The 24,561-nt window shown below is 42.8% G+C and overlaps 1 protein-coding gene across 2 annotated transcripts in view; it reads right to left on the bottom strand.

Annotated features, from left to right (window-relative positions):
• PRKCB (protein kinase C beta) overlaps positions 1-24,561 on the bottom strand; it is a gene marked incomplete at its 3' end in the record, with an annotated part of 194,006 nt that overhangs the window by 79,157 nt on the left and 90,288 nt on the right. For both annotated transcript variants that reach the window (XM_083373128.1, XM_083373127.1), the window contains exons 6-7: positions 3,664-3,820; positions 1,656-1,790 (exon numbers count right to left, since the gene is read on the bottom strand). In XM_083373128.1, the coding sequence (XP_083229254.1) occupies positions 1,656-1,790; positions 3,664-3,820 (292 nt within the window). The remainder of the gene's footprint in view (positions 1-1,655; positions 1,791-3,663; positions 3,821-24,561) is intronic.

Below are 24,561 nucleotides of genomic sequence, written 5' to 3'. Positions count from 1 at the left end.
CTTCCATCCCCCCACAATCCACCCTCAACTGTCACTACTTTTCCTTCCATATTCCCACCATCAGAACTGCTGACATCCAGGTACCAGTCCCAGGACTCCAGCCTCGCCAAAATGCACAGGGGAAATGGTGAGCGTGGGACCGCACCTGGAATACTGCAGCCATTTCTAGTCACCATACTATAAAAAAAATGTTGAGACCTTGGAAAAAGTTCAGAGAAGAGCAACTAAGATGATCCAAGCCCTGGAGACTAAAACAAATGAAGAACGGCTGCAGGACTTGGGTTTGGCTAGTCTAAAGAAAAGAAGAAACAGGGCAGACATGATAGCCGTGTTCCAGTATTTGAGGGGCTGCCACAAAGAGGAGGGGGTCAAACTATCCTCCAAAGCGCCTGAAGGCAGGACAAGAAACAATGGCTGGAAACTGACCAAGGAGAGAAGCAACCTGGAATTAAGGAGAAACCTCCTGAGTGAGGACAATCAACCAGTGGATCAACCTGCCTCCAGAAATCGTGAGCACTCCATCACTGGAGGTTTTTAAGAAGAGACTGGACGGTCACTTGTCTGAGAGGGTATAGGTCCTCCTGCTTGAGCGGGGGGCTGGACTAGAAGACCTCCAAGGTCCCTTCCAGCTCTATTCTATTCTAAGAGGCTCTTTGGAGGCTTCATTTTAAAAGAGGTTGCAGATTTCTCCTGGACAATTTACTCAGCCAGAAAGAATTCCTAATCGGTCCAGTGGCATTTCCCCAGCTGGTCAATGAAGGATTCCTTGGGGATTCTTGGGATTTACTCCCACTCTGCTGCAAGGAGCCAAATGTGGAAAAAACGGGCTGACCGCAGCAGCCTTCGGGGTGAGGACCAGGGCTTTTTCTCTCCCCAGCCCCTCCTCTCCCATCTCTCGGTCTCAGGTTCAAATCTGCCCTTTCCATGCAAGCAAGTCAAGGTTTCTGAGTTGCAAGCTGGCCGGGCCGAGAAGACAGAAGTGAGTTGTCCCATTCCGGCAAAAATGGTGGTAAAAATGATCAGCCCTAGTTTATGATAAACTAGTCTCGCGGAGGGGGAAGGAATCTGGGCAGGACGGTCCTGAACTGACCCAGCTGTTGTTGGGGGCGTTGAGGAAGCTGTTGCTGAACCACATCTACTTGACCTTGACCAGACTGGCCAGGGGGACTTTAAGATGGATTCACTGCCATTGATGGACCACAGTCGCCTATTCTGTCCTTGAGGGTTAGAAATTAGAATTAGAGATTCTTCCGGATTCTTCCAGAAAACACGGGCCAGGGTATATTGGTGGAGAGGGCAGATCTTCGTGACAGGCTTCTGTCAAGAGTTGGTGGCATTTAGAGTTTAGGCTTGCAATCCTAGCCATGTCCAGGAGACGTCACTTGGTGGTACAGAATACGCCAAACTCATCCTTAAGTCAGAAAGGCCCCTGCAAGATGTGCAGCGTAAGGAGACTAGGCTTTTTCCACCCTAATTGCAGCAATTTCTGGCACATTTCATGAATGTACTTTATTTACATTTATTGGCCATCAACTCGAGCGGGGTTCCCCAAAGAGCTCCAAACGCCGCCATGCGGCTTTCCCCGTTTCTTTTCTCATCCCCGTTTTTATTTAACTGGAGAGCCACTGAGGGCCCAAGAGACAAAGGCACCATACCAGCCATCCACTCCGGCTTTCTGCAGCTCTGAAATGCCAAAGGACAGAGATCCCATAAAGTCATTTCTGCTGGTCAGATCCCAGTCCCAGATCTCCACCGACAGTCGCCTGCCCTTGTCGGACTCTTTCAACTGGCTGGAAAAAACGGGGGGAGGGGAGAGAAGAGATATTAAGATGCTATTTTCTGGGGGAGGGGCTGCTTTCTGCAAGCTTCCATGCATTTCACCCGTCATCACCCATCATTGCGAACTGGTGGTCTTCAAGAGTAGCCTGCGCCCCTAATGCTGAAATTCTAAATTAGGGGTCTCCAAACTTGGCAACTCTAAGACTCGTGGACTTCAACTCCTACAATTCCTCAGCCAGCATGGTTGGCTAAAGAATTCTGGGAGTTAAAGTCCACAAGTCTTAAAGTTGCCACGTTTGGAGACCCCTGGTCTAGATGCTGACCCTTTCAAATGAAAAGGTTCAAAGATGTCAGTTTCTGATCCCACAATGTTATAGTATATTTTTCTGAGTTTTCCGACTGGCAGAGGAGAAGGGGCAAAAATACCACTTCCTCATTTTCCTTTCTTAAAATGCAACATTTTTTTTCTTCTTCATTAATTCGAGGGAAGTTGCAGGTAGCTAAAATCCTGCCTTGAGGCATCTGAAGCTGCGAACTATAATAAATTAAGCAGGGGTGGATGTGAGATGGAGAGCCCTGAAAATCCCAGAAAGTTTGGCAACAAAAAACAGGAGATGGAGAATGGAATGATGGAGGGATATGTTAGATCTAGCTTTACTTTCGTGCATGGCAGTAGATTTCTCTCCTCGGGCACCCGGACAGCTTGAAGCTCAGCACGGCTCCCTTCCTTGCCAACACTGTGCCTCTTCACAGAGAGGCAGCATTGGCACAGAGAGGGATTTGGGAATGGGTTCCCCCCTTCCCATGCTATGCTGCAGCAGGCCCCATGGTGAGGAAGAAATCTGAAAAGTTTGCCCAGGAAATTAAGGCAGGGAGCAGAATTTCTTGGAAGCTGCCTCCCTTTGAGGAACGCCATAGTTCCATCTCGGTTACTCTTGTCTAATGCTGTGAATAACAGAATAACAGAACTGGAAGGAACCTTGGAGGTCTTCTAGTCCAACCTCCTTTTCAAGCAGGAAACCCTATACCATTCCAGACAAATGGCTGACTCCAGTGTTTTTGGAGTCAAAGCTGTCCAAGATGTGCCATTGGGGAAGTCTTTTCCTTCACCTGGCATCTGAATATGGGATTTTCTGCCTGAGTTATAGTCCCTTTCTGGTTTCCGAAAACAGGAGGAAGGGATGACATAAAATGTTTGTCCAGCAATAGTATGCCCTTTCTTGACTGCCTGTTTTAAGATATGGATAGCATTAGCAATAGCACATAAACACAGACCGCTTTTCAGCCCTCTCTGAGCAGTTTACAGTGTCAGCCTCTTGCCCCCAACAATCTGTGTCTTCATTTTACGGACCTCGGAAGGATGGAAGGCCGAGTCAAGCTTGAGCCATGAGAATCGAACTCCTGACCGTTGGCAAAGTTAGCCTGCAACACAGGTCGTCCTTGACTTACCACAGTTCATTTTATGACTGTTCAAAGTTACAACAGCACTGAAAAAAGTGACTTATGACTATTTTTCATGCTTATGAATGCTGCAGCATCCCCGTGACCACATGATTTATATTTGGATGCTTGACAGCTGGTTCATATTTATGATGGTCGCAGCGTTTGGGTCATCTGATCATCTTCTGCGGATCAGTGGGGAAGCCAGATTCACTTAACAGCCGTGTGATTAATTTAACAGTTGCAGCGATTCCCTTAACAAATGTGGCAAGAAGGGTGGTAAAATGGGAGTAAAACTCACTGAACAAATTTCTCACTTAGCAACATAAATTCTGGACTCAACTGAGGTCCTAAGTCGAGGATTACCTGTGCTGCATTCTAACCACTGTGGCACCACAGCCCTGGATGCCCCAACACTCAAATGTTTTGTCTAGCAATACTCACAATTTGAAGGTCTCATTCCATTCGGGGTTCAAAGAACATTTGATGGTTTTAGTCTTCTGTTTGCTCTCGCTTTTTGGGTCAGGTATGAGCTTGAGTTTCACATATGGGTCTGACAAGCCATTGGGATCCATCGGAACCAGATTTTTAGCATCTCGTACTGAAACAGAGAGGAAAAAAGACCCTGAATGGTGTAAAGGGCAACAATAACTATTCTTCTCATGTATTCACATGCAGGAAAACTCAGTGGGCTCAATTCGTGGTGACACGTCCTGCCACGGCTGAAGCACATTTGAGTCCTCCAGAATAATTAAATACAGCGTGGCTTATTTGCAGAAGAAATAAATACCCACAGGCTGGAGAGTTACAATTTTCTGTGCTGTGTTTGTGTGTATTCAGTACCATGGTAATCCACTCTCCAATTATCCCTCGTTCCATGTGCTGGCAGTTCTTTATATATTCATTTCTTTTCAGGTTTTTATTTTTAACTCAGAATCTTTTAAAATGGAATTGTCTTTTGCTGCTCTTCTGAGTCACCCAGAGGTCTCTGGTCCAATAAAAAAAAATCAAGTCGCAAAGGACAGAAAAAAGAATCATCCCACTGGTGTTCCTGACTTAAGGCCACATTATATGTGCAGCATCCATTCCATTTAGGATGTCAGGAAACAGTGACAGAGGGAAATTCTAACTTGGCTTGTCATCTTGGTCCAAGCCTGTTCTCAAAAGACACAATGTTCTCATTGAGAAACAGCTGCTGAAGCTGCTCAGCCATCCCTTAAGTGCTACTTATATAATGAAATGCAAATTAATAACACCCCACAATTAATAAATATCTCAGACGTGGGCCAAGGAGACAGTACTGAGTCCAGCCACTTTCTGGGTGAACAGTCCAGGGCAGGCAGACATCTGCAGTAAGGAGTGCCCTGTATGCAGAGATTTCAGGAAGAGAAGAAAAAGGGCTGCCATTTAGATGCCATGAAGATACCCATTACTGGGCTCTCAAAATGAGGACCAACACTACTGTAATTAAAGCATGATGAGGCAAGGGACTAGGACCATCTTAGAATAAAAGAGATGGCCATCCAAAAAACATTCTTATCTAAGAAATCTCTTGCAAAGAGTCTCTGCTCTATTTCAGTTAACAAATGGACAATCATCCAGTCCATGAATATTAAGACAGACGGATCTATTCACGCCCAGCGGTGTAAAATGAAAGATTTTAGAAGGAACTCAGAGGAAAATGGGAAACACGAATACTGTACCCCAGAAAAATAATGCCTGCCCTTGAAACAACAGTCCACAGATGGATGGATGCCACTTTTTCAATATCAGCAGCTGACAGAAAGATGTACGTATTTAAAGCATGCTACATTGCAGTGAAATTGGCATAGCCAAATACGCTAATTGAAAAATTAGCCCTTTAATGACTTTTAGCACATACAGGAAATCGCTGGAGATTAGGGAAAACAAGAATGCCCAGATCAAATCTGTCCAAAACATTTGGGTTTTATTGAAGCCACAAAGCCCAAACAGCTGATGGAGGTCTATCAGCAGAAGCTGGACGCCATCTATTTGGGATGCCTTCATTCGGACCGCTGCCTTGATCAGGAGGCTGGGTAGCTTCCAAGATCCCCTCCAATGCCACGATTAATAGGAGCTCAGCTCAGATTGGGAAAGACACAAGCAAATTCAAGAGGCTACTGGCATCCTTAATGAGAAATGGCAGGGACACTATTACAGCAGAAGAAGCCTTCCTTCAGAAAAGGAGAATGTTGCCCAAATGAGAAGACACATTTGCATAACAGAAGGCAATAACAGTTGCAAAAAGGATTACAGACATATACAACTTATGTAAATAAATTTTAAAAGACATGGGAAAATGCAAATAGCCCATCCCTGGAGAACAAAAGATTAGAAGAAAATCTGAAAGAAGATAATGAGATAGCACATCAACTGAACGCCGTCTGTGCACCAGTTTTCATTGAAGATGAAGGGCAGCCAGTATTCATTTCTCAACTGATTTTCTCAAGAATTGTTTTAGGAACAACAGAAAATCCTTGTAACAACAATGAAGTTTGCATCCTTACTGACAAATGAAAGCCAAACCCCTCATGGCAAAGCTGAGTAGGTTCCATGGGAAGGAAAGTTGATGGGAAAACAAGATCAAAATGACTGGGATGTTCCAAAATCACAACTGCAAGCCATTCTAAAGAAGAGGCCACCAGAAGAAACCTACGGACACATACAGTAAATGGAAACTGGTCAGGACACAAAGGAAGATTCGGTAGTGCTGGTCCAGGAAGCAAAAGCTGAGAAGAAGCCCTGACAGAGTTCTGAAGGAGTTCATGTTTTCCAGAAGTGCTTTTCCAAAAGGCAACTGGGCTTCCCTGAAAACTGAAGCTTCTTTGCTTTTTCACAAGGCAGCTGGACTTTCTTGTTTTTCTTTGAAGACGTTTCGCTTCTCATCCAAGAAACTTCTTCAGCTCTGACTGGATGGTGGGGAATGGAAGGATTTATACTCCTTGAAGATAGCTGGTCATTTGCCTTCTTTTAGAGAATCGTTGAGGCCACTTGGAGGTTTATCTGTGGCCTCAAGCTCACCTGAGTAGTGCAAATGGCTGTGGAGCCTTCTTGGAACTGCTGAAAGGACTGTGTTGTAGACTGGAGATACGTAGATGATGTCATATCCCTCCCCCCACCCTCTGTTGAGAGGGCTGTTCAGTTTTGACCTAGATGGTCTCTTTGACCCCTCTTTCAAACCAGTGGTCCTCTCTGTCCAAAATGTGGACTTTGCTGTCTTTGAAAAAGTGGCCTTTGTCTTTTAAATGCAGATGAACTGCTGAATCATTGATTTCTTACAACAACTGCAGAAGAACAATGCCATTGACAAGCCACAATACTACTACAATACCATGCTGGGGAAGCCATGACATGCATGTATGGTCTCCCCAAAATCCTCAAAGAGGGAACACCACTCAGACCAATTGTTAAGCAGCACAAACCTTGTCACCTACAACATAGCAAAATATCTTACCATCTTATTATCTCCTCTTGTTGGCAACACCACCCATTGCATCAACTATTCATAGCACTTCGCCAACAAGGTTTGGAAACTAAAACTGGCCCCAGAAGAGATCATGGTTTCCTATGATGTGATTTTCCTCTTCTCCTGCATTCCAACAACTGAAGCTGTCATGGCAGTAAAGAAATGACTGCTACAAGGCAGCAGCCCAGGTGACAGAACCAACCTCAGCCCAGACCACCTATGTGCCACGCTGGACCTCTGCCTGACCACTACCTATTTTAAATACAATGAAGATTTCTACAGAAACACGGCTGTGCCATGGGTTCACCTCTGTCCCCCATTGTGGCCAATCTCTACATGGAAGAGGTAGAAACAAACGCCCTAAACTCCTTCGCAGGAATTCCACCCACTCACTCGTTTAGGTATGTGGACAACACTTGGGTCAAGATTAAAACACAAGAATTGGAAGCGTTCACCAAACACATTAACTCTGTGGACAGATACATCAAATTCACCCAGGAAAATGTTAAGGAAAATAGTCTGGCCTTCCTGGACTGTGCAGTATACATTAAGGAAAACAGAAGCCTTAACATTGAAGTTTACAGAAAACCCACACACCCAGATCAATATTTACGTACATGTTGATTCTCACCACCACTGGAGCACAAAATGGGAGTTATCAGAACCCTATACACCATGCAGCTAAAGGTCTGCCTACCAGTAAAGATGGGAAAGAAAAAGAACTAAAACATCTCAAGGAAGCCCTCGGAAGCCCATGTGGCTGTCCCAAGTGAGCCTTCATCAAATTTCCCAAAAGACCCAGCAGGAGCTCCTCCATAACAGACAACGAAGACGACAATAAATGAAGCAATGTTGTAATTCCATACGTTGCAGGAATATCGGAAAAGCTCAGGAGGAATCTTCATCCAACACAATCTACATGTACACTTCAAACCCAAGAATACACTAAGGCAGAACCTTGTCCAGCCCAAGAAAAAACCCCCTTTGGGGCTACCATGACCTGGATGACACTTTGGACATGTTCAAAATAAAAAAGTGACAAACGGTGCAAAATGATGGTTGGCAATAAGAAAAGGCGGAGTCATCCCAACTGTATTTTGATGTAGCCGTTGTGCTGTTTATTAAAACATTTAAAGGAACAGAATAAACAGCTACATGAAAGAAAAAAAAGAGATAAAGTGTATAAGAAAATGCTAGTAAACAGTATTTTCATAAGATTTAAAATTTCATGAATTAATTAATTAAATCCACAGATCTAGGTTCTTTATGTCACCTTGAAAGATAACCAGAAATCTCTATAAATCTCTAAACTTATTAATATTCATATCACCACTATTTATGACTGTTCCAGATAAATGCACCTCAGTACAGAAAAATAAAAATAAAAATCAGTAAATACATTTTTAAATTCTCTCCCATTGTATCTGACAGATGATAACTGCATCAACGTATTTATAAATATTGAAATTGTTTCTAATTACTCTCTTGACATCAAGTATGCTGCTCACGAATTACATCCATTCAATTGTCCATGACAAAGAACTTGCTTGGGAATATAACTTAAAATTCAGAAGAGGAAGAGCACCTCTGTCATTTGAATGTTGTAACATTGTTTTGTTTTATTGCAGAGGCTTTTTTGAACAAAATAGACACATTAACTGTTGTTTGCCAATTTTGAAAGACTTTGGGGATTGAAATTAGCAGCATTGGAATTTTTAAAAAAATACCTGCAGGCACCAGGAGAGACACTAGGAGACCACGAGCTCCAGTCCTATCGTGGGAACGAAGCCGACTTGGTGAGCCTCAACAGTCATTCCCTTTCAGTCCAAAGAAAGAGCCAATGGCAAATAACTTCCGAAATCTTGCCAAGAAAATGAAGGGACTTGTCTAGGCAATCTCCAGGAGTCCACACAGACTGTATATTCTATTTTAATACTCACAGTTGATTCTAATCAGGGGAGTTTTTTAAATTTCCCACCTTTTAAAACCTTTTTGTAAATTTCTCTATATAATTTTGTGCAATTATTTTGAAATATATCTTTGTTACTGCCTGACAAATACAGTCCCAAATACTTCACTGAATCCTTTGTTGTCTGGCAATCTGACTTTTTCTGCACAAAGCTTTCTTCTTCTTGGGATATGTGTCTCATTATTACCTTTGGTTTCTGTGCATAATTTTATACCCTGAGAATTCACCAAAACCTTTGTTTTCGTCAGCTGTCTTATCACCCTTTGCAGCTGCATAATAGTTAGCACCACATCATCTGCGTAGCATTTTAATTTATATTCCTCTCCTTGAAACTTAATGCCTGATATTTGCTTATCTTTTAAAACCTTATTGGCTAATATGTCTAAAGTGATTGCAAATAGTGAAGGAGAAAGTGGACATCCTTGTCCTGTACCTTTGCTTGCTGAAAAAAATCTGTAGAAAGTGTTCCATTATTTATGCCCTTTGCCCTCTGCTGCTTATAAAAGCATTTAACACAAGCTTTAAATTTTTCTTTTGGATTTCGTTTATTCAGTACAAATGGGAATGACCATACCAAACTGTCAAAGGCTTTTTTTCTGATCTAAAAGAAATATTGCTGCTTTTTTCGCTTCTTGTAGATATTTTCTATCCCTTTTATTATAAATTTGCCACTAACCTTGGTATAACCTGTTTAATCTATCTGTATTACCTGGAATATAATTCCACAAATCTTCAGCTATTACTGTAGTAATCATTTTGTAATCAACATTTGATACAGAGATTGATTTTTATATGACGGGTTTTTCCACATTATTGCTGTCTTATAAATCAAAGATCCGTATGCTTCTTTCTATCTCTGTGGTATTTCTTTCATCTCTATGATTTCATTTTGGTTTAATCTTCACCAACACAATTCCACTAGGAAATTGTGAAGAGCGGGATGAAGAAAGAGGCTTGAAGCCCGAGAGAAACAGGAATATGGTTGGGGGAAATCTGTTTACTTAGAATGAGTTTAAACTCCAGGGACTGATGAATAGTATTCTAAGGTAGTGAAATAGCTTATTGAGGTATAGTTGAACGATTATATATTGCATTTAAGAAACCCAGGAGAACAGATGGGTTTAAGTTACCAGAAGACAGATTTTGTTTGAATTTTAAGAACAAAATTCTGACAATGATAGCAGTTTAGCAATGGAACCAATTATTCAGAGAGGTGGTGGGCTTCCTGTCACTAGATGCATTCAAACAGAGGGTGGACAGCAATCTGTTCCTCATGGTTTAATTAGGGTTCCCAGAGGGAGAGATGGGGTGGATTTGTCAGCCTAAAGAATCTACTCCCATTCTGCATTTTATAATTCTACCGCTTGACAAAGAATAATAGAATTAATTCTTAACCGAAGGAATAATTTGGACCTCCATGCTCCACCATTATGTTACTGCAGATACTAGCATGGAAGTAAAATAAGCAAACAGAAGAAAAATAGAATAGAATAAATAGAATAGAATAGAATAGAATAGAATAGAATAGAATAGAATAGAATAGAATAGAATAGAATAGGAGAGGAGAGGAGAGGAGAGGAGAGGAGAGGAGAGGAGAGGAGAGGAGAGGAGAGGAGAGGAGAGGAGAGGAGAGGAGAGGAGAAGAGAAGAGAAGAGAAGAGAAGAGAAGAGAAGAGAAGAGAAGAGAAGAGAAGAGAAGAGAAGCTGGAAGGGACCTTGAAGGCCTCACTAGGGTTTTATAAAGGAGTACTAGTACTTTGTGTGATCTTGATTCTATGCCTCTGTTTATACAACCCAGGACTGTATTAGCTTTTTTGGTCTGGTTTGGCACAGCAACCAAACAGGATAGCTTCAGACTTCAACAGATGGTTAGAACTGCAGAAAAAACAATGGCAACCAGACTGCCTTACACTGAGGATCTGCATACTGGGGCACCGCTAGCCTAAACAATTGGACACAATTTCCCCCCTGTACCATCACTTTGCTGAACACCTAATTCCCACAGCACTGTCATAGGCTTACCCATGTAGTAGGACTGTATTGCCATTATCCTTCTCATCTTCTCATCCTACTCATCTTCACATCTTTCCTATTACCTTTTCCTCTTGGTATCTATGATTTATCACTTGTTGTATATTATGATTAATGATTCTAACTATGATCTATGACCTATCACTTATGCTTATGCACCGGAGACAAATTCCTTGTGTGTCCAATCACACTTGGCCAATAAAGAATCCTATTTATTTATTTATACAAATAGAAGAAGGCAGCAAAGGCAACCCACTTCAGTAGAGTCCACAAGAAGACATGACCAGGTAATCACAAGACACTGGGTGGGACTTGAGGCAGAATTCTAATTTTACTGTTGCATTGTAATCATTTTATTCTGTTGTGTGCTATGGGAGTTCAAGCGGGCTGCACTGGAAGAAGTGAAATAAATATACATTGTAAAAACACAACATTTCTTCTTAATGTAACACATAAGAATTGATCACAATGACAAAAATAGACATGGACCTACAATCTGACCATTGTTCAACAGCTTGACTAATTGTTGGAATTACGCAAATTCTTTGTTCAAACTGCATATCAGCAGAGCTACTTATCTTGGTTAAGGGCCATACGTGATAAATTTTAAAAAGTGGGACAAGGAATATGCTGAAAAATCAAAGTGAATTTCGGAGCAACTCAATTAAAGTGGTTCCAATTGGGTGCCTCTCCATTAATGTCCCTCTGCAAGGGGTCAGGCACTCATATTTGTTGCTCAAAGAGAACATATTTCTGAAGCTAACATAAACACTGAAATGCACCATTTGGGGAGATAAAACATGCTTAACCCTCATTCAGTACTACGAGCAAAGAAGGGAGAGTAAGGGGTCGTAGAGGGGTGGCTTGGTCAACATCTGTCATTTCCGCTGCAGGGCATCTGGCTGAAGCTTCTGAGGCCCTCCTGCTTCTTATATCATCTGCCCCACGGGAGACAGGTCCATGGAGGACCCAAACCAGATTGCCATTACTCTAATGTACTCACAACATTACTTCCTCCCTTCCCTTAACCAATAGCTCCACCTGGCCTGGGGTTGTCTGAAGGTGTGATTTAGAGCTGCACTGGGATCAGGGGAGTTCCCTTTTAGAAAGCTCCGGATCCAAGTTAGGTTTGTGTTTGTGTCTGGATCAGAGCAAAGTGACCTCAAACTTTAGGCTGCTTTTTCCCCACCTTTGATTAAGTCTTCCTAAGATCATGCCCCTGATTTAACCCCAGTAATAAATTTACCTACGTCCTTCTTTCTGGGTTTCAGGAGCAATATCATGGCTTAAATGTTTAAACTTGGTAACCTTGGTTATCGATTTTGGTTGGTTCAGCTGTGAATACTGGGAGTTGCAGTCCAAAGCAAGGGATGGGCATGCGGCTGAGGAAGGAGGAGTGAAACATGGCCGAGGACGAGAGACGTAGTCTCACAAAATGATTCAGGGTGGAGAGGAAGCCTTTAGGGAGGGCTAGAGATTGCCAGCCTTCAGTTGCCCTTTGCTTCAAAGTCCTTTCCCCAAATCTGACTAATGGAAGACGTATTTTCCCACAGACTATTCCCCCATTTATTGCTCTTTCATACCAAATCAAATCTTTATTACAGTCATAGACCAGCATAGTATTTCTATTTCAACTCATTATCAGTTTGTTCTCCCAGGCTGCATTAGGGCATTATCATCATCATCATTAAAATTTATATGCTGCCCAACTCCCAGTGATTCTTCCGTTTGCAATAGCAAGTCCATGCAAGTTTTCTTCACAACATTTTTGGAAGCCTTTGCCTTCTTCCTAGGGCTTCATTTCTATAACAGAGCAACAGAATAACAATTGGAAGGGACTTTGGAGGTCTTCTAGTCCAGCCCTCTGCTTAAGCAGGAGACCCTAGACCGTTCCAGACAAGTGACTATCCAGTCTCTTCTTAAAAGCCTCCAGTGATGGAGCACCACAAGTTCTGAAGGCAAGCTTATTGTTCTCATTGTCATGAAATTCCTCCTTAGTGTTCAAGGTTGCTTCTCTCCTTGATTAGTTTCCATCCGTTGTTTCTTGTCTTCCCTTCAGATGCTTTGGAGAATAAGTTGACCTCCCTCTTCTTTGTGGCAGCCCCTCAAATATTGGAAGACTGCTATCATATCTCCCCTAGACCTTCTTTTCACTACACTAGACAGACCCAATTCCTGCAAACATTCTTCATATGTTTTAGCCCCCAGTTCCCTAATCATCTTTGTTGCTCTTCTCTGCACTCTTTCTAGAGTCTCAACATCTTTTTCATATCGTGGCAACCAAAACTGGATGCAATATTCCAAGTGTGGCCTTACCAAGGCATTATAAAGTGGTATTAACACTTCACATGATCTTGATTCTATCCCTCTGTTAATGCGGCCTAGGAGTTTCTATCTTAAAGCCTTTAATGACTACACCAAACTAGCTCTAACTTTCACTTGTGTCAGACAAGGACAAATTTAAGCTTCTGTAGCACACCATTGCAGCTCACAAACCATGCAGATTCTCCCCCTTTCTGCCAAATCTCTGAGTTATATGAAGGTGACAGAACAGAGTTGCAGGGAGAAATGTCCTTGAAGCCAGCCCATGAACATTACCAGTGCAAAGGGAGAATTTGGGGTCAGTCTATTCTAGAAATATGGGGTGGAAAGATTAGTCCCTATGCTCCTCAAACAAATACTTCAAAATAAATGTGCACAAATATATATCATGGAAAACACATTTTCTTAGGACAACCTCTTCCCAGAGTAGTGTACTTTAATTAATGCATTTCTAACTTGCTTATCTAATTGCTGCATAATTTGTTCAGCTTGGCCCTATGTCTCAGTCCATCAACTCATTCAATTAGCAAGTATCCAGTCTGTGCAATAAAAACAATCCGTGTGGGAAAGGGAGAAATTCACCCGAAGCAACCAGGAGAATTTGCCCTTCAGAATGGGACAGAGTGGTAAAATGATAGGCCAGCAACATTCCAGTCATTCTGAGTAGATCTACATGTTCTACAAAGATCTTCACCTAAGCTAAGGCTCTACAGAGACCACAGCCAAGGTCCATGTTTGGTAGATGCAGAGGGACGCTCTTCTTCATACCATACATACATAGCGGCATGGCTCTATGTACAGTGTACCAAATCATACATACTGGTATGGGTAGTCTAGAGAAAAGAAGGACTAGGGGTGACATGATATCAGTCTTCCAGTATTTGAGGGGCTGCCACAAAGAAGAGGGGTCTACCTATTTTCCAAAGCACCAGAAGACAAGAAACAAAGGCGAGAAGCAACCTAGAACTAAGGAAAAACTTCCTAACAGTGATAACAATTAACCAGTGGAACAGCTTCCCTCTGGAAGTTGTGAGTGCTCCATCACTGGAGGCTTTTAAGAAGAGACTGGACACCCACCTTCTGGAATGGTATAGCAATAGCACTGAGACTTATATACCACTTCACAGTTACTTACATCCCTCTCTAAGCAGTTTACAGAGTCAGCATTTTGCCCCCAACAATCTGGCTCCTCATTTTACTGACCTCGGAAGGATGGAAGGTTGAGTCAACCTTGAGCCAGTCAGGATTGAACTGCTGGCAGTCAGCAGTGTTAGCCTACAATACTGCACTCTAAACACCGTGTCACAGTGCAGGGGGCTGGACTAGAAGACCTCCAAGGTCCCTTCCAGCCCTATTTTGATTGATTGATTGATTGATTGATTGGGTAAACAGGACAGAGCAGATTTCCTCAAACAGGGATTCCTGTTTCAGAGCTTACGATCTTAAGAAAGGAAGGTCAGCAGCCAAAGAGTTCTCTCCACCAACATTTCCTCTAAGCCAGTGTTTCTCAACCTTGGCAACTTTAAGGCAGGTGGACTTCAACTTCATGGATGGCTGGGGAATTCTGGGAGTTGAAGTCCACCAGGCAAGGTTGAGAAACACTGCACTAAACAACATCAGTGCTTCTGGTGTGGGCACCAGAAGGGAGGCTGCTCTCCAAGGTTCTGAAAGCCTTTCTCCTAAAGAAAGGGCAATCCATGCTCTGCTTTCAGCCTTTGAGTGGCTGGAGCTTATTCCCCCCCCCCCCCAAATAAGCATAGGAATGGGAGTCTCACAGGCCATCATTGGAGGTTTGAGGAGGTTAAAGGTAGAAGTGATCCCAGCCACATTCTCGCTTTTAAGTCCCATCTGGGAGCCCCCAAAGGTTCCCCAATTATAGGCAGACTCCTAGTAATTGCCACCAGGTGCCTCCTGGTCAGAAGGCAGAATGGCAGCAGCTTCAGCCACTCAAAGGATGCCCAGCCTTGGTTTAATTCTAAGTAGGCACTAATGGATTGGTGCAAAACAGAACAATCTGCAGTTTCAAAATCTTCTCATAAAGTGCCCCCATCTTTCCAAAGCCATCACAGATGGTTTCTTCAGTATTCCAACTGATGTAACACAGTTCCCCCCACCCCCCAAAAATGGTACTAAATCAACCAGGATACATGGGAAGAGAAAGCAGGGTCTTGTACTGGCCTGGAAGGAAAACACTTTTTCCCCCATTTATTTGATGACAGAAGAGTTTAAAAATATAGTCCTGGTGTCTGACACAGGTTGGACCCTTAAAGAATATTGTTACACACAATACAACCTTTTCTAGCATTACAGGTAGTCCTTGACGTATGCCACAATTTAGCCCCAAATCCCCATTGCTAAGCAAGACAGGTGCTAAGTGAGTTTTGGTCCATTTTACGACCTTTCTTGCCACAATTGTTAAGTGAATCACTGCAGTTGTTAAGTTAGAAACACGGTTGTTAAGTGAATCTGGTTTCCCCATTGACTTTGCTTGTCGGAAGGTCGCAAAAGGGGATCACATGACTGCAGGACACTATGCAACCGTCATAAATGTGAGTCAGTGGCCAAGCGTGCGAATTTTGATCACGTGACCTTGGGGATGCCGCAAACGTTGTAAGTGTGAAAAACAGTCGTAAGTTTAGTTTAGTTTAGTTTCAGTTTTATTTGATTTCTATACCGCCCTTCTCCCTAGGGACTCAGGGCGGTTCACAGGGCATATATAGATAACAATACAAAAGTTAAAAGGAAATTAAACCAGTGCCCAATTAAAAACAACAATAATAAATACTAAAAATCAATTTAAAACCCATAATCCCCCATCAGGCCAGACCAGCTAATTCAAATAAGTGGGTCTTCAACCCGCGGCGGAAGGTTCGGAGGTCTGATGCCATCCGGAGCTCCACCGGCAGTTGGTTCCATAATGCCGGAGCGCCCACAGAGAAGGCCCTCCCCCTGGGGGCCACCAGTCGGCATTCCCTGACCGGAGGCACCCTGAGGAGGCCCTCTCTGTGGGAACGCACAGGGCGGAGGGGAGTTGACGCCGGCAGCAGGTGGTCCCCGAGGTAACCCGGACCCATGCCATGTAGGGACTTAAAGATCATGACTAAGTCACTTTCTTCGGTCCCATTGTAATTTTGAATGGTCACTAGACAAACTGTTGTAAGTCAAGGACTACCTGCATGTGGTAACTATACAGCAAAATCACATTACCTCTTCGCCCTCCAAACTCACAGATTTAACTTGAAATTTGAAGGTAAGCAAGCCAGTTGCTATGAGCAATCTCAAAAGATTTGCTCTTGGCAGCTGCTGGGCTGCAGGAGGAAGGACCCCCCCCACCCAAAAGGCCGGGGGGGGGGCTTTATTTCTGCAGCCTCCAGGCGCTGCCAAGCGGTAGGTCATCTCTCCAGCTGTGCGAATGGAGCCGGAAGGAAGCAGCCTTACACTTTCCCAACCTGTGCTGCCATCTGTAGGCCAAAATAGCCATTGCAGCATGAAGCGAAACATTCTTAATCTCCAATTCAAGGTCACCTCTAATTAAGTGTCACTTGGGACTAATTAAGTGGATAATCAAGATGATATACTCTTTAACACAATTAAGTACTATTTTTAGTTCCTCCCAGATAGCTTAAAAGTAGCCAAAGGAGAAATCTTCCGTCCCTTTCTAAAGGCAGATGGAGAAATTTATTTGATGGGTGGAAATGATGGGTGGAATGAGGGGGGAGGGGAGATTATTTTGTTTCCAGCAAGGCGGGCTGCTTTTGCCCACAGCTCTTCCCATCGCTTACGGACAACCACGAGGGATGATTGCTCAGAGCATTCAGGGTCACGTTTATGGAATAGGTGGCTATAGAAATTGCCTGGCTGGCTAGGTAGGTAGGTGGGTGGGTGAGTAGATAGAGACAGATAGATAGACAGATAGATATAGATAAATGGGGAGAGAGAGAGAGAGAGAGAGAGAGAGAGAGAGAGAGGGAGGGAGGGAGGGAGAGAGAGAGAGAGAGAGAGAGAGAGAGAGAAGGAGGGAGGGAGGGAGGGAGGGAGGGAGGGAGGGAGGGAGGGAGGGAGGGAGGGGAAGCAATGTGAGTACTCAGACATTTTTGGCTGAGGCCCAATTTATGGATGGGCCTCCCCAGGAGGGAAATGTGGTCGCCAAAGGGTCTATAAACCTATAAACCCCCAGAAGGTACCTTTTCCTGTCTGGATGAAGGAAAACAGGATCTTCCGAGATGGGGTTGTGTATAAACAGGAGGCAGAAAAGAAGAGCTGCTGCAGAGAGAGAGGAGCAGCGAGGAGCAGTTTTGCAAACTGAAAAGCCAGTAGAAGATGAAGGACAGCTGAAAACAAGACAGGGAAAAGCTAAGGAGTCTTCCAGAAGGGCGTAAGGAGTAAAAGTGCAGCAATGGAAAAAGCTGAAAGGAGGAGGGCATCGGAGGGGCGAGCAGTGTGCGCACCCAGAGCGAAGACCTCTGGGAAGAGTGTGGAGCACCCAGACCAGCAATAAAGCTTGGGAGGTAGGAGGCACCTGGATAGGGAAATTTAAGGAACTCAGGCAGCTTAAGAAAAGGAAGGAAGGAGAAGAAAGGAAGAAAGGAAGGAAGGAGAAGAAAAGAGACTCCTTCCCTCCCCACAGCAAGAGCAAAGCGAAACCTCTTGGCCCAAAACGGGCACCTGAGAAGACCCACGGAAACAGGGCATCTACAGACTGTCATCAGAAAAGTCAAGATGGCGGCTGCAATGATATATTAGAAGCGCTGCTTGCTGTTTATGCGTGATCACACTGACACAGCTATCATCTTGACTTGAAGTGATGGAGCATCCACAATTTTGGGAGGCAAGCTATTCCAGTGATTAATTGTTCTCACTGTCAGGAAGTTTTCCTTAGTTCCAAATTGGATCTCTCATTAATAATCTTCCACCCAATGCTTCTTGTCGACCCTCTCTTCTTTGAAACACCCCTTCAGGTATTGGAAGGCCGCTATCATGTCACCCCAATCCTTCTCTTTGTTAGATTAGACGTACCTAGTTCCCTTAACCATTCGTCATACGATTTAGCCTTCAAACCCCTTAATACCTTTGTTGTTTTGTATCGTGGTGACCAGAATCGGATGAAGTGTGGCCTCACTAGTACAAAGTGGTGCTATCATGTCCTGTGGTCTTGATGCTCTCCTTCTGTTGATGCAACCCAGGACTACATTTTTGGGCAGCCACAGCACACTGCTGGCTCATACCTATGTGGAGATCCACTAGGACAACTAGAGCCCTCTCATAGTTACTACGGTACTACCGCTGAGCCAGATACCACCTATTCTGTACCTGGGAATTTGATCTTTCCTACCTACATGCAAGATCTTTTGCACACCACTGAACTGCATTTTGTCAGATAGGCCCCAGGGTTAAAGTCTGTCAAGATCCTTCTGAATCTAAAATCTATCTGCTAAAGTCTTGGCAGCTTGGTGTCATCTGCCAATTTGATGGGTTCCCTTCAATCCCCTCATCTAAATCATTTATGAAGATGTGGAAGAGTCCTGGGCCTAAGACGGAGCCTTGAGGATGTGCAGGTGGCTCCAGAGAAACAGCGGCAAACATCGTGCAATGTCAGGCATCTAATAGCCAATGCTGAAGAAGGAAAAAATACTTTGGGGGGAGCTGAATGAGCCGCTTGGCCTGTAGTCTGCCATTAAGGCTGCCAGCCAGCAGCGACGCCCCGAAAAGCTGCTGGCTGAGGAGGTCCCTTGGGGGCCCGTGCAAGGAAGGCAGGAGGCGGAAGGCTGCTACAACAGCTAGCAGCTCCTTCTCTCCTCTCCCCATTACTCTAGCTCAGCGCTGACGAGGCTCCTGTGCTTAAACTACTGGTTGCTCTTAGAAGAAAATTTGGTCCGTCTGTTCATTTTTCATGACTATTTTCTTTGTCTGGATTTCCCAGGGAAGGGGAGGGGAAAGGATCCACTGGAGATCCCTCCGCTGCCGGGCACGGAGCTGCTGAATTGGTGCCAGACATCCCTCATGAGAGAAGCGGAAGGGAACTGGGGCAGTCTAGGGGGATTTGTGGGGAAAACCAGATTTCAAACTCAGGAATGAATGAATGGATGGATGAATGCATATGTGCTGGGAAGGAAGGGGCTTAAACGCACTTTGATGAGCAGAGACTGAGATAATGTGTGGCTACAGGGGTGCCCAGACCTTCTACGGAGCATTTTGGTAATGTCAAGAGTAGAAAACAGAGGTGGAAGTAAATATCAACAGTGAATAAATTCAGAGCGAAGGTAAAATGGCTGCAGGTGTGAATGGGACAGAAGCGGGGTCTTGTCCCAACAGGAGAACAGAGGGGGGGCACGAGGAACAATCGGGAAGCTGCTTGGCACAGAGGGAAAAGAAAGAGATTACGACCAAAATTGAGCCCAAAATTTCTGTTGCTAAGTGAGACAGTTGCTTAGCAGTTCTGCCTCCTTTTATGACCTTTCTTACCACTGTTGTTAAGTGAATCACTGCAGTTGTTAAGTTAGTAACATAGTCATTAAGTGAATCTGGTTTTCCCCTTGACTTTGCTTGTCAGAAGGTTGCCAAAGGGGATCACATGATCCTGGGGATGCTGCAGCCATCGTAACTATGAGTCCGTTGCCAAGCGTCTGAATCTTGATCACGTGACCGTGGGGATGCCACAAAGGTCGTAAGTGTGAAAAACATCCGTAAGTCACTTTTCTCAGTACTGTTGTAACTTTGAAGGGTCACTAGAGAAACTGTTGTAAGTCGAGGACTACCTGTGCAAAGCACCTAAATATGTGGGGTTTTGCCAATGGGCAGCCATGACAACAGGCCGTGTTGGTGGCCTTTTGAACTGCAAGAGGCTGTGCATGAAGAACAAACACACTCAGGGCACAAGGACGAGGAGAAAGAGCTTACATACGTGTGTGTGTGTGTGTGTGTCTGTGAAGCCTTTTGGCTGTTTGTTTCTTCTTTGTGGCAGCCCCTTGAATATTAGAATACTGCTATCATTTTACCCCTAGTCCTTCTTTTCTCTCGAGTAACCATATCCCTGCAACCGTTCTGCATATGTTTTAGTCTCCAAGCCCTTAATCATTTTTGCTGCTTTTCTCTACACTCTTTCCAGGGGAAGCTACCTAGAGTGAAGGCAAAAACTGTTTGTGAGAGGAGCATGTGACGCTGTTTGACAGATTTTGGGTTGAGAATGAGCCAAATCTCAAATAAATTTAATAATAAATAAATAAAAGAAAATAAATAAAAATCTGGGAGGTACAGTTCGGCTTTAGAATGGGCAAGGTGCGAGTGACGCGTGCTGCTTTAAAACGAGCAAAGAAAATAAAAGAACAAGATCAGCAAAAGTCTTCAGTCTCTTCGCAACGTACATACAGTCAAGCTGTGGGAGGAGCACGGCCTAAAGAAGTTAGTCCCATCAAAGCTGTGGTCCAAGGGCTTCTGGAGGATATGCATGGCAACTAAATTTTTAACTTGGAATGTTAATGGATTGAATTCACCGCAGAAGAGGAAGAAAGTTTTTCAATATTTAAAGCAATTTAAGACAGACGTTATATGTTTGCAAGAAACGCATATTAGAGTTTTGGATCAAAAGTATTTACTGAACTCGAGACTGGGTACACATTTTGTTGCCTCTGCAGAGAATAAGAAAAATGGAGTAGTTGTTTATGTTAAAAGTGCCTTAACAGCAGATTTAATTGAAGCAGATAAGCATGGAAGATATGTTATGATTGAGCTGCTGTTAGAAGGTAAAAAGATGCTTCTAGTTGGACTATATGCACCTAACCAACAACAAGCTGATTTTTTTAGCTTACTTCATACAAAGCTTACCCAGTTGGATTATAAATCTTTTATTTTTATGGGAGATTGGAATGGTGTTCTGGATGTACACTTGGATAAAGCGGGAGCCTTTAAGCGTATTCCAAGCCACGCCAGACTGCCTAAAACTTTTTTTGAATTGAAGGATGATCTGGAATTGCGAGATATCTGGCGTGAGAGGCACCTGCAGGAGAAGGATTATACTTTTTACTCTGACAGACACCAATCTTTCTCAAGGATTGATTTTATTTTGTTGACTAATGATTTCTTTTTGAGAACTAAAAAAGTGAAGATATGTGCAAGAACTATTTCAGACCACAGTCCAGTTTGGTTGGAGATTGATAAGGAGAAAAGAGACAGGCGTTCGTGGCGCGTAAATGAGAACTTGTTTAGAGATCAGAGAAATGTGGAAGAATGTAAACAGCGGATGAAGGATTTTTTTGAGATTAACATGAATAAGGGTACCTCTATGGATATGGTTTGGGATGCTAGTAAGGCCTATATGAGAGGTGTGTTGATATATATGAATAATAGACGTAGACGTGTAGTGGAAACTAGAAGGAAAGAACTGGAGAATGAAATAAAGGAAAAAGAAAGGGCTTTGATTTTGAATCCAGGGGACGTGAAGATTAAGGAGGCTATTAGGCTGTTAAGAGGACAATTTGATAAATTAATGGCAGACCAAGTGGCAACCAATCTGCGGTTTGCTAGGCATAATACTTTTTGCAACGCTAATAAACCAGGCAGATGGTTAGCCTATAGACTGAGGAAGAAACAAAGGGCCTCTAATATAGACAAGATTGAATATAAAGGAAGGGTTGTGTTTCAACAGAATCTTATTAAGGATGCTTTTGTGGATTTTTATTTGAAATTATATACCAAAGAGGAAATTGAGGTAAAAGACATTGATAAATATTTGGAGAATGCTAACATTCCGGTCCTTACGCAAGCACAAAGAGAGGGGATTAACCAACTGATCACAGAAGAAGAAATCCTAACAGCGATTAAGGATTTGAAGGTTGATAAGGCGCCCGGTACGGATGGCTTGACTGCGGCCTTTTATAAAAATTTACAACTTGAGATGATAAAACCGTTAAAGGAACTGTTCCAGACAATCCAGAGGGGGGGAAAGGTGCCACCGTCTTGGAGAACAGCTTTTATCTCATTGATTCCGAAGGAAGATCAGGATGCTACTCAAGTTAAAAATTACAGACCGATTTCGCTTTTAAATACAGATTATAAGATATTTGCTAAGGTTTTGGCTAATAGATTGATGAGGGTTCTGCAACAGGTGATTCATGGGGATCAAACGGGGTTTATTAGTGGTAGGCAAATGAAAAATAATGTTAGACATATAGTTGATGTGTTAGAGTTTTTGGAAAGGCACAACCAGATCTCTGCAGCGCTAATCTTTTTAGATGCTGAAAAGGCTTTTGACCAATTGAATTGGCAATTTCTGTTGAGAATGTTAGATAAAATGGATTTTGGGGAAAATTTCTTACAGCCGATTAGGGCATTATATCAAAAGCAAACTGCCCGAATTATAGTTAACAATAGTCTGACGGCAGTATGTAATATTGAGAAGGGTACAAGGCAAGGATGTCCGTTATCGCCCTTGTTATTTGTGTTAACTTTAGAGATATTATTGAACAAGATTCGGAATTCGGAAAAAATTAAGGGGATACAAGTTGGAGATCAGGACTATAGATTGAGAGCATTTGCAGATGATCTGGTTGTTACAGTGACCCAGCCAGAGAATTCTGTTGTGGACCTGATAGAGATAATAACACAATATGGGAAGGTTTCTGGATTTAAAGTAAACATACAGAAAACTAAAATCTTGGCTAGAAACATGACAGTTTCACAGAAGGCCTTCTTGGAAGGATTAACTGGATTTGAGATTGTTAAAAGGGTTAAATATTTGGGGGTAATTTTGTCGCCCTCGAATACAAAGCTATATAAAAATAATTATGAAAAATTGTGGGGGAAAATTCAAAAAGAATTGGAGAGTTGGCAAAAATTGCAATTGACTTTGTTGGGACGGATTGCAGCAGTGAAAATGAATGTCCTGCCCAAATTTTTATTTTTATTTCAAATGATACCGATTCTTAAGAAAGATTCTAATTTGGAGGAATGGCAGCGTGGTATCAATAAATTTGTGTGGGCAGGGAAAAAGCCACGAGTTAAACTTAAGATTATGCAGGATATTCGTGAGAGAGGTGGCCTTAAATTGCCTAATTTTAAATTATATTATGAAGCTGCTGCATTAGTAGGAATAAGTGATTGGATCAATTTGACGCAATCGAGGTTATTAAATCTTGAGGGCCATGATTTGTTGTTTGGCTGGCATGCATATTTGTTGTATGATAAGAAGGTAGGTACTGTGTTTAGGACGCATATTTTAAGACAGGCATTGCTGAGAGTTTGGAAGAAGTATAGACATAAGTTAAGCAGCAAGATACCATTGTGGGCAATCCCAAAACACGCAATAGAAAATATACATGCTGGTTTCAAACACGATGAGACTACTTACAAGGAAATTTTAAGTTTGGAAAGGAATGTTTGGTGCTTGAAATCATATAGCTTCTTGCGAGAGGAGAAGGTTGTTCAAACATGGTTTCAATATACTCAGTTACGGGCCAGGTGGAAAGAAGACCAGAAAATTGGATTTGCAACGATTGATGAAAATTTGATAAAGCAAATTAGAAATCAGGGACCTGCACACATTAAACGGATATATCTTGCATTGATAGAGATTGATTCAGAAACAGAGCTTGTTAAGGACTGTATGATAAAATGGGCCCAAAATATCCAGGAAGTTATTACAATGGACATGTGGGAGAAGATTTGGGTGAGGAATGTGAAATTTACTCAAGCTCAAAATTTAAGAGAGAATTTTTATAAGATGTTTTATAGATGGCATTTAGATCCTAAAAAGCTTGCAAGTATGTACCCGAATTATCAGCCTAAGTGTTGGAGGTGCGGGGTTGAAGATGCAACATATTTTCACATATGGTGGACATGTAAAAAGGTTAAGGCCTTTTGGATTAAAATCTGGTGGAATATACAGAAGATTTTTAAAAGGAGGATAAAGTTTTGTCCGCAATTTTTTTTGTTGGGAATAATTGTTGATGCTACAGTGGTGGACTCTAAGTTGATGCTGAATTTAGTCACGGCAGCAAGACTTTTGATAGGTCAATATTGGAAGAAAGAGGAGCTGCCGACCATAGAAGAATGGACTTTAAAGGTTTCCGACCTGGCAGAGATGGCGAAGATATCGGCTTATTTGAAAGATCATTCGCAAGAACGTTATATTATGGAATGGAGAAAGTGGATTGAGTTTATCCAGAATAAGTATAGGGTTAAGAAGTTTTATCTAGCATTCGAATAAGTCTTCTTTCGTGTTTTTTCTTTTCTTTTCCTATTTTCTTTTTTATATATATTTAATAATGTCAAGTTTTGTTTGTTCTTATATAAGTTAGAGAGTGATGGATTTTAGAATTTATGGTTGTTAGTATATGGTTGCTTATGTTTGCTTTTATATATATATACCTTGTATTTAGCTCTGGGAAGTCCGGGGGGGGAGGGGGGTGGGGGGGAGGTAGGGGAGGGAAGAGGGAGGGGGGGAAGGGGGGAGGTAAGGGGGGAGGGAAGAGGGAGGGGGGAGGTAGGGAGGGGAGGGTGGAGGGGGATCGGGGTTTTTAAAGGAAAATTGTATTGTAAA

The sequence above is a fragment of the Vipera ursinii genome (genome assembly GCF_947247035.1).
Source record: "Vipera ursinii genome assembly, chromosome: 13".
NCBI classification, from domain to species: Eukaryota; Metazoa; Chordata; class Lepidosauria; order Squamata; family Viperidae; genus Vipera; species Vipera ursinii.
This window is presented reverse-complemented; position numbering and strand designations above follow the sequence as displayed.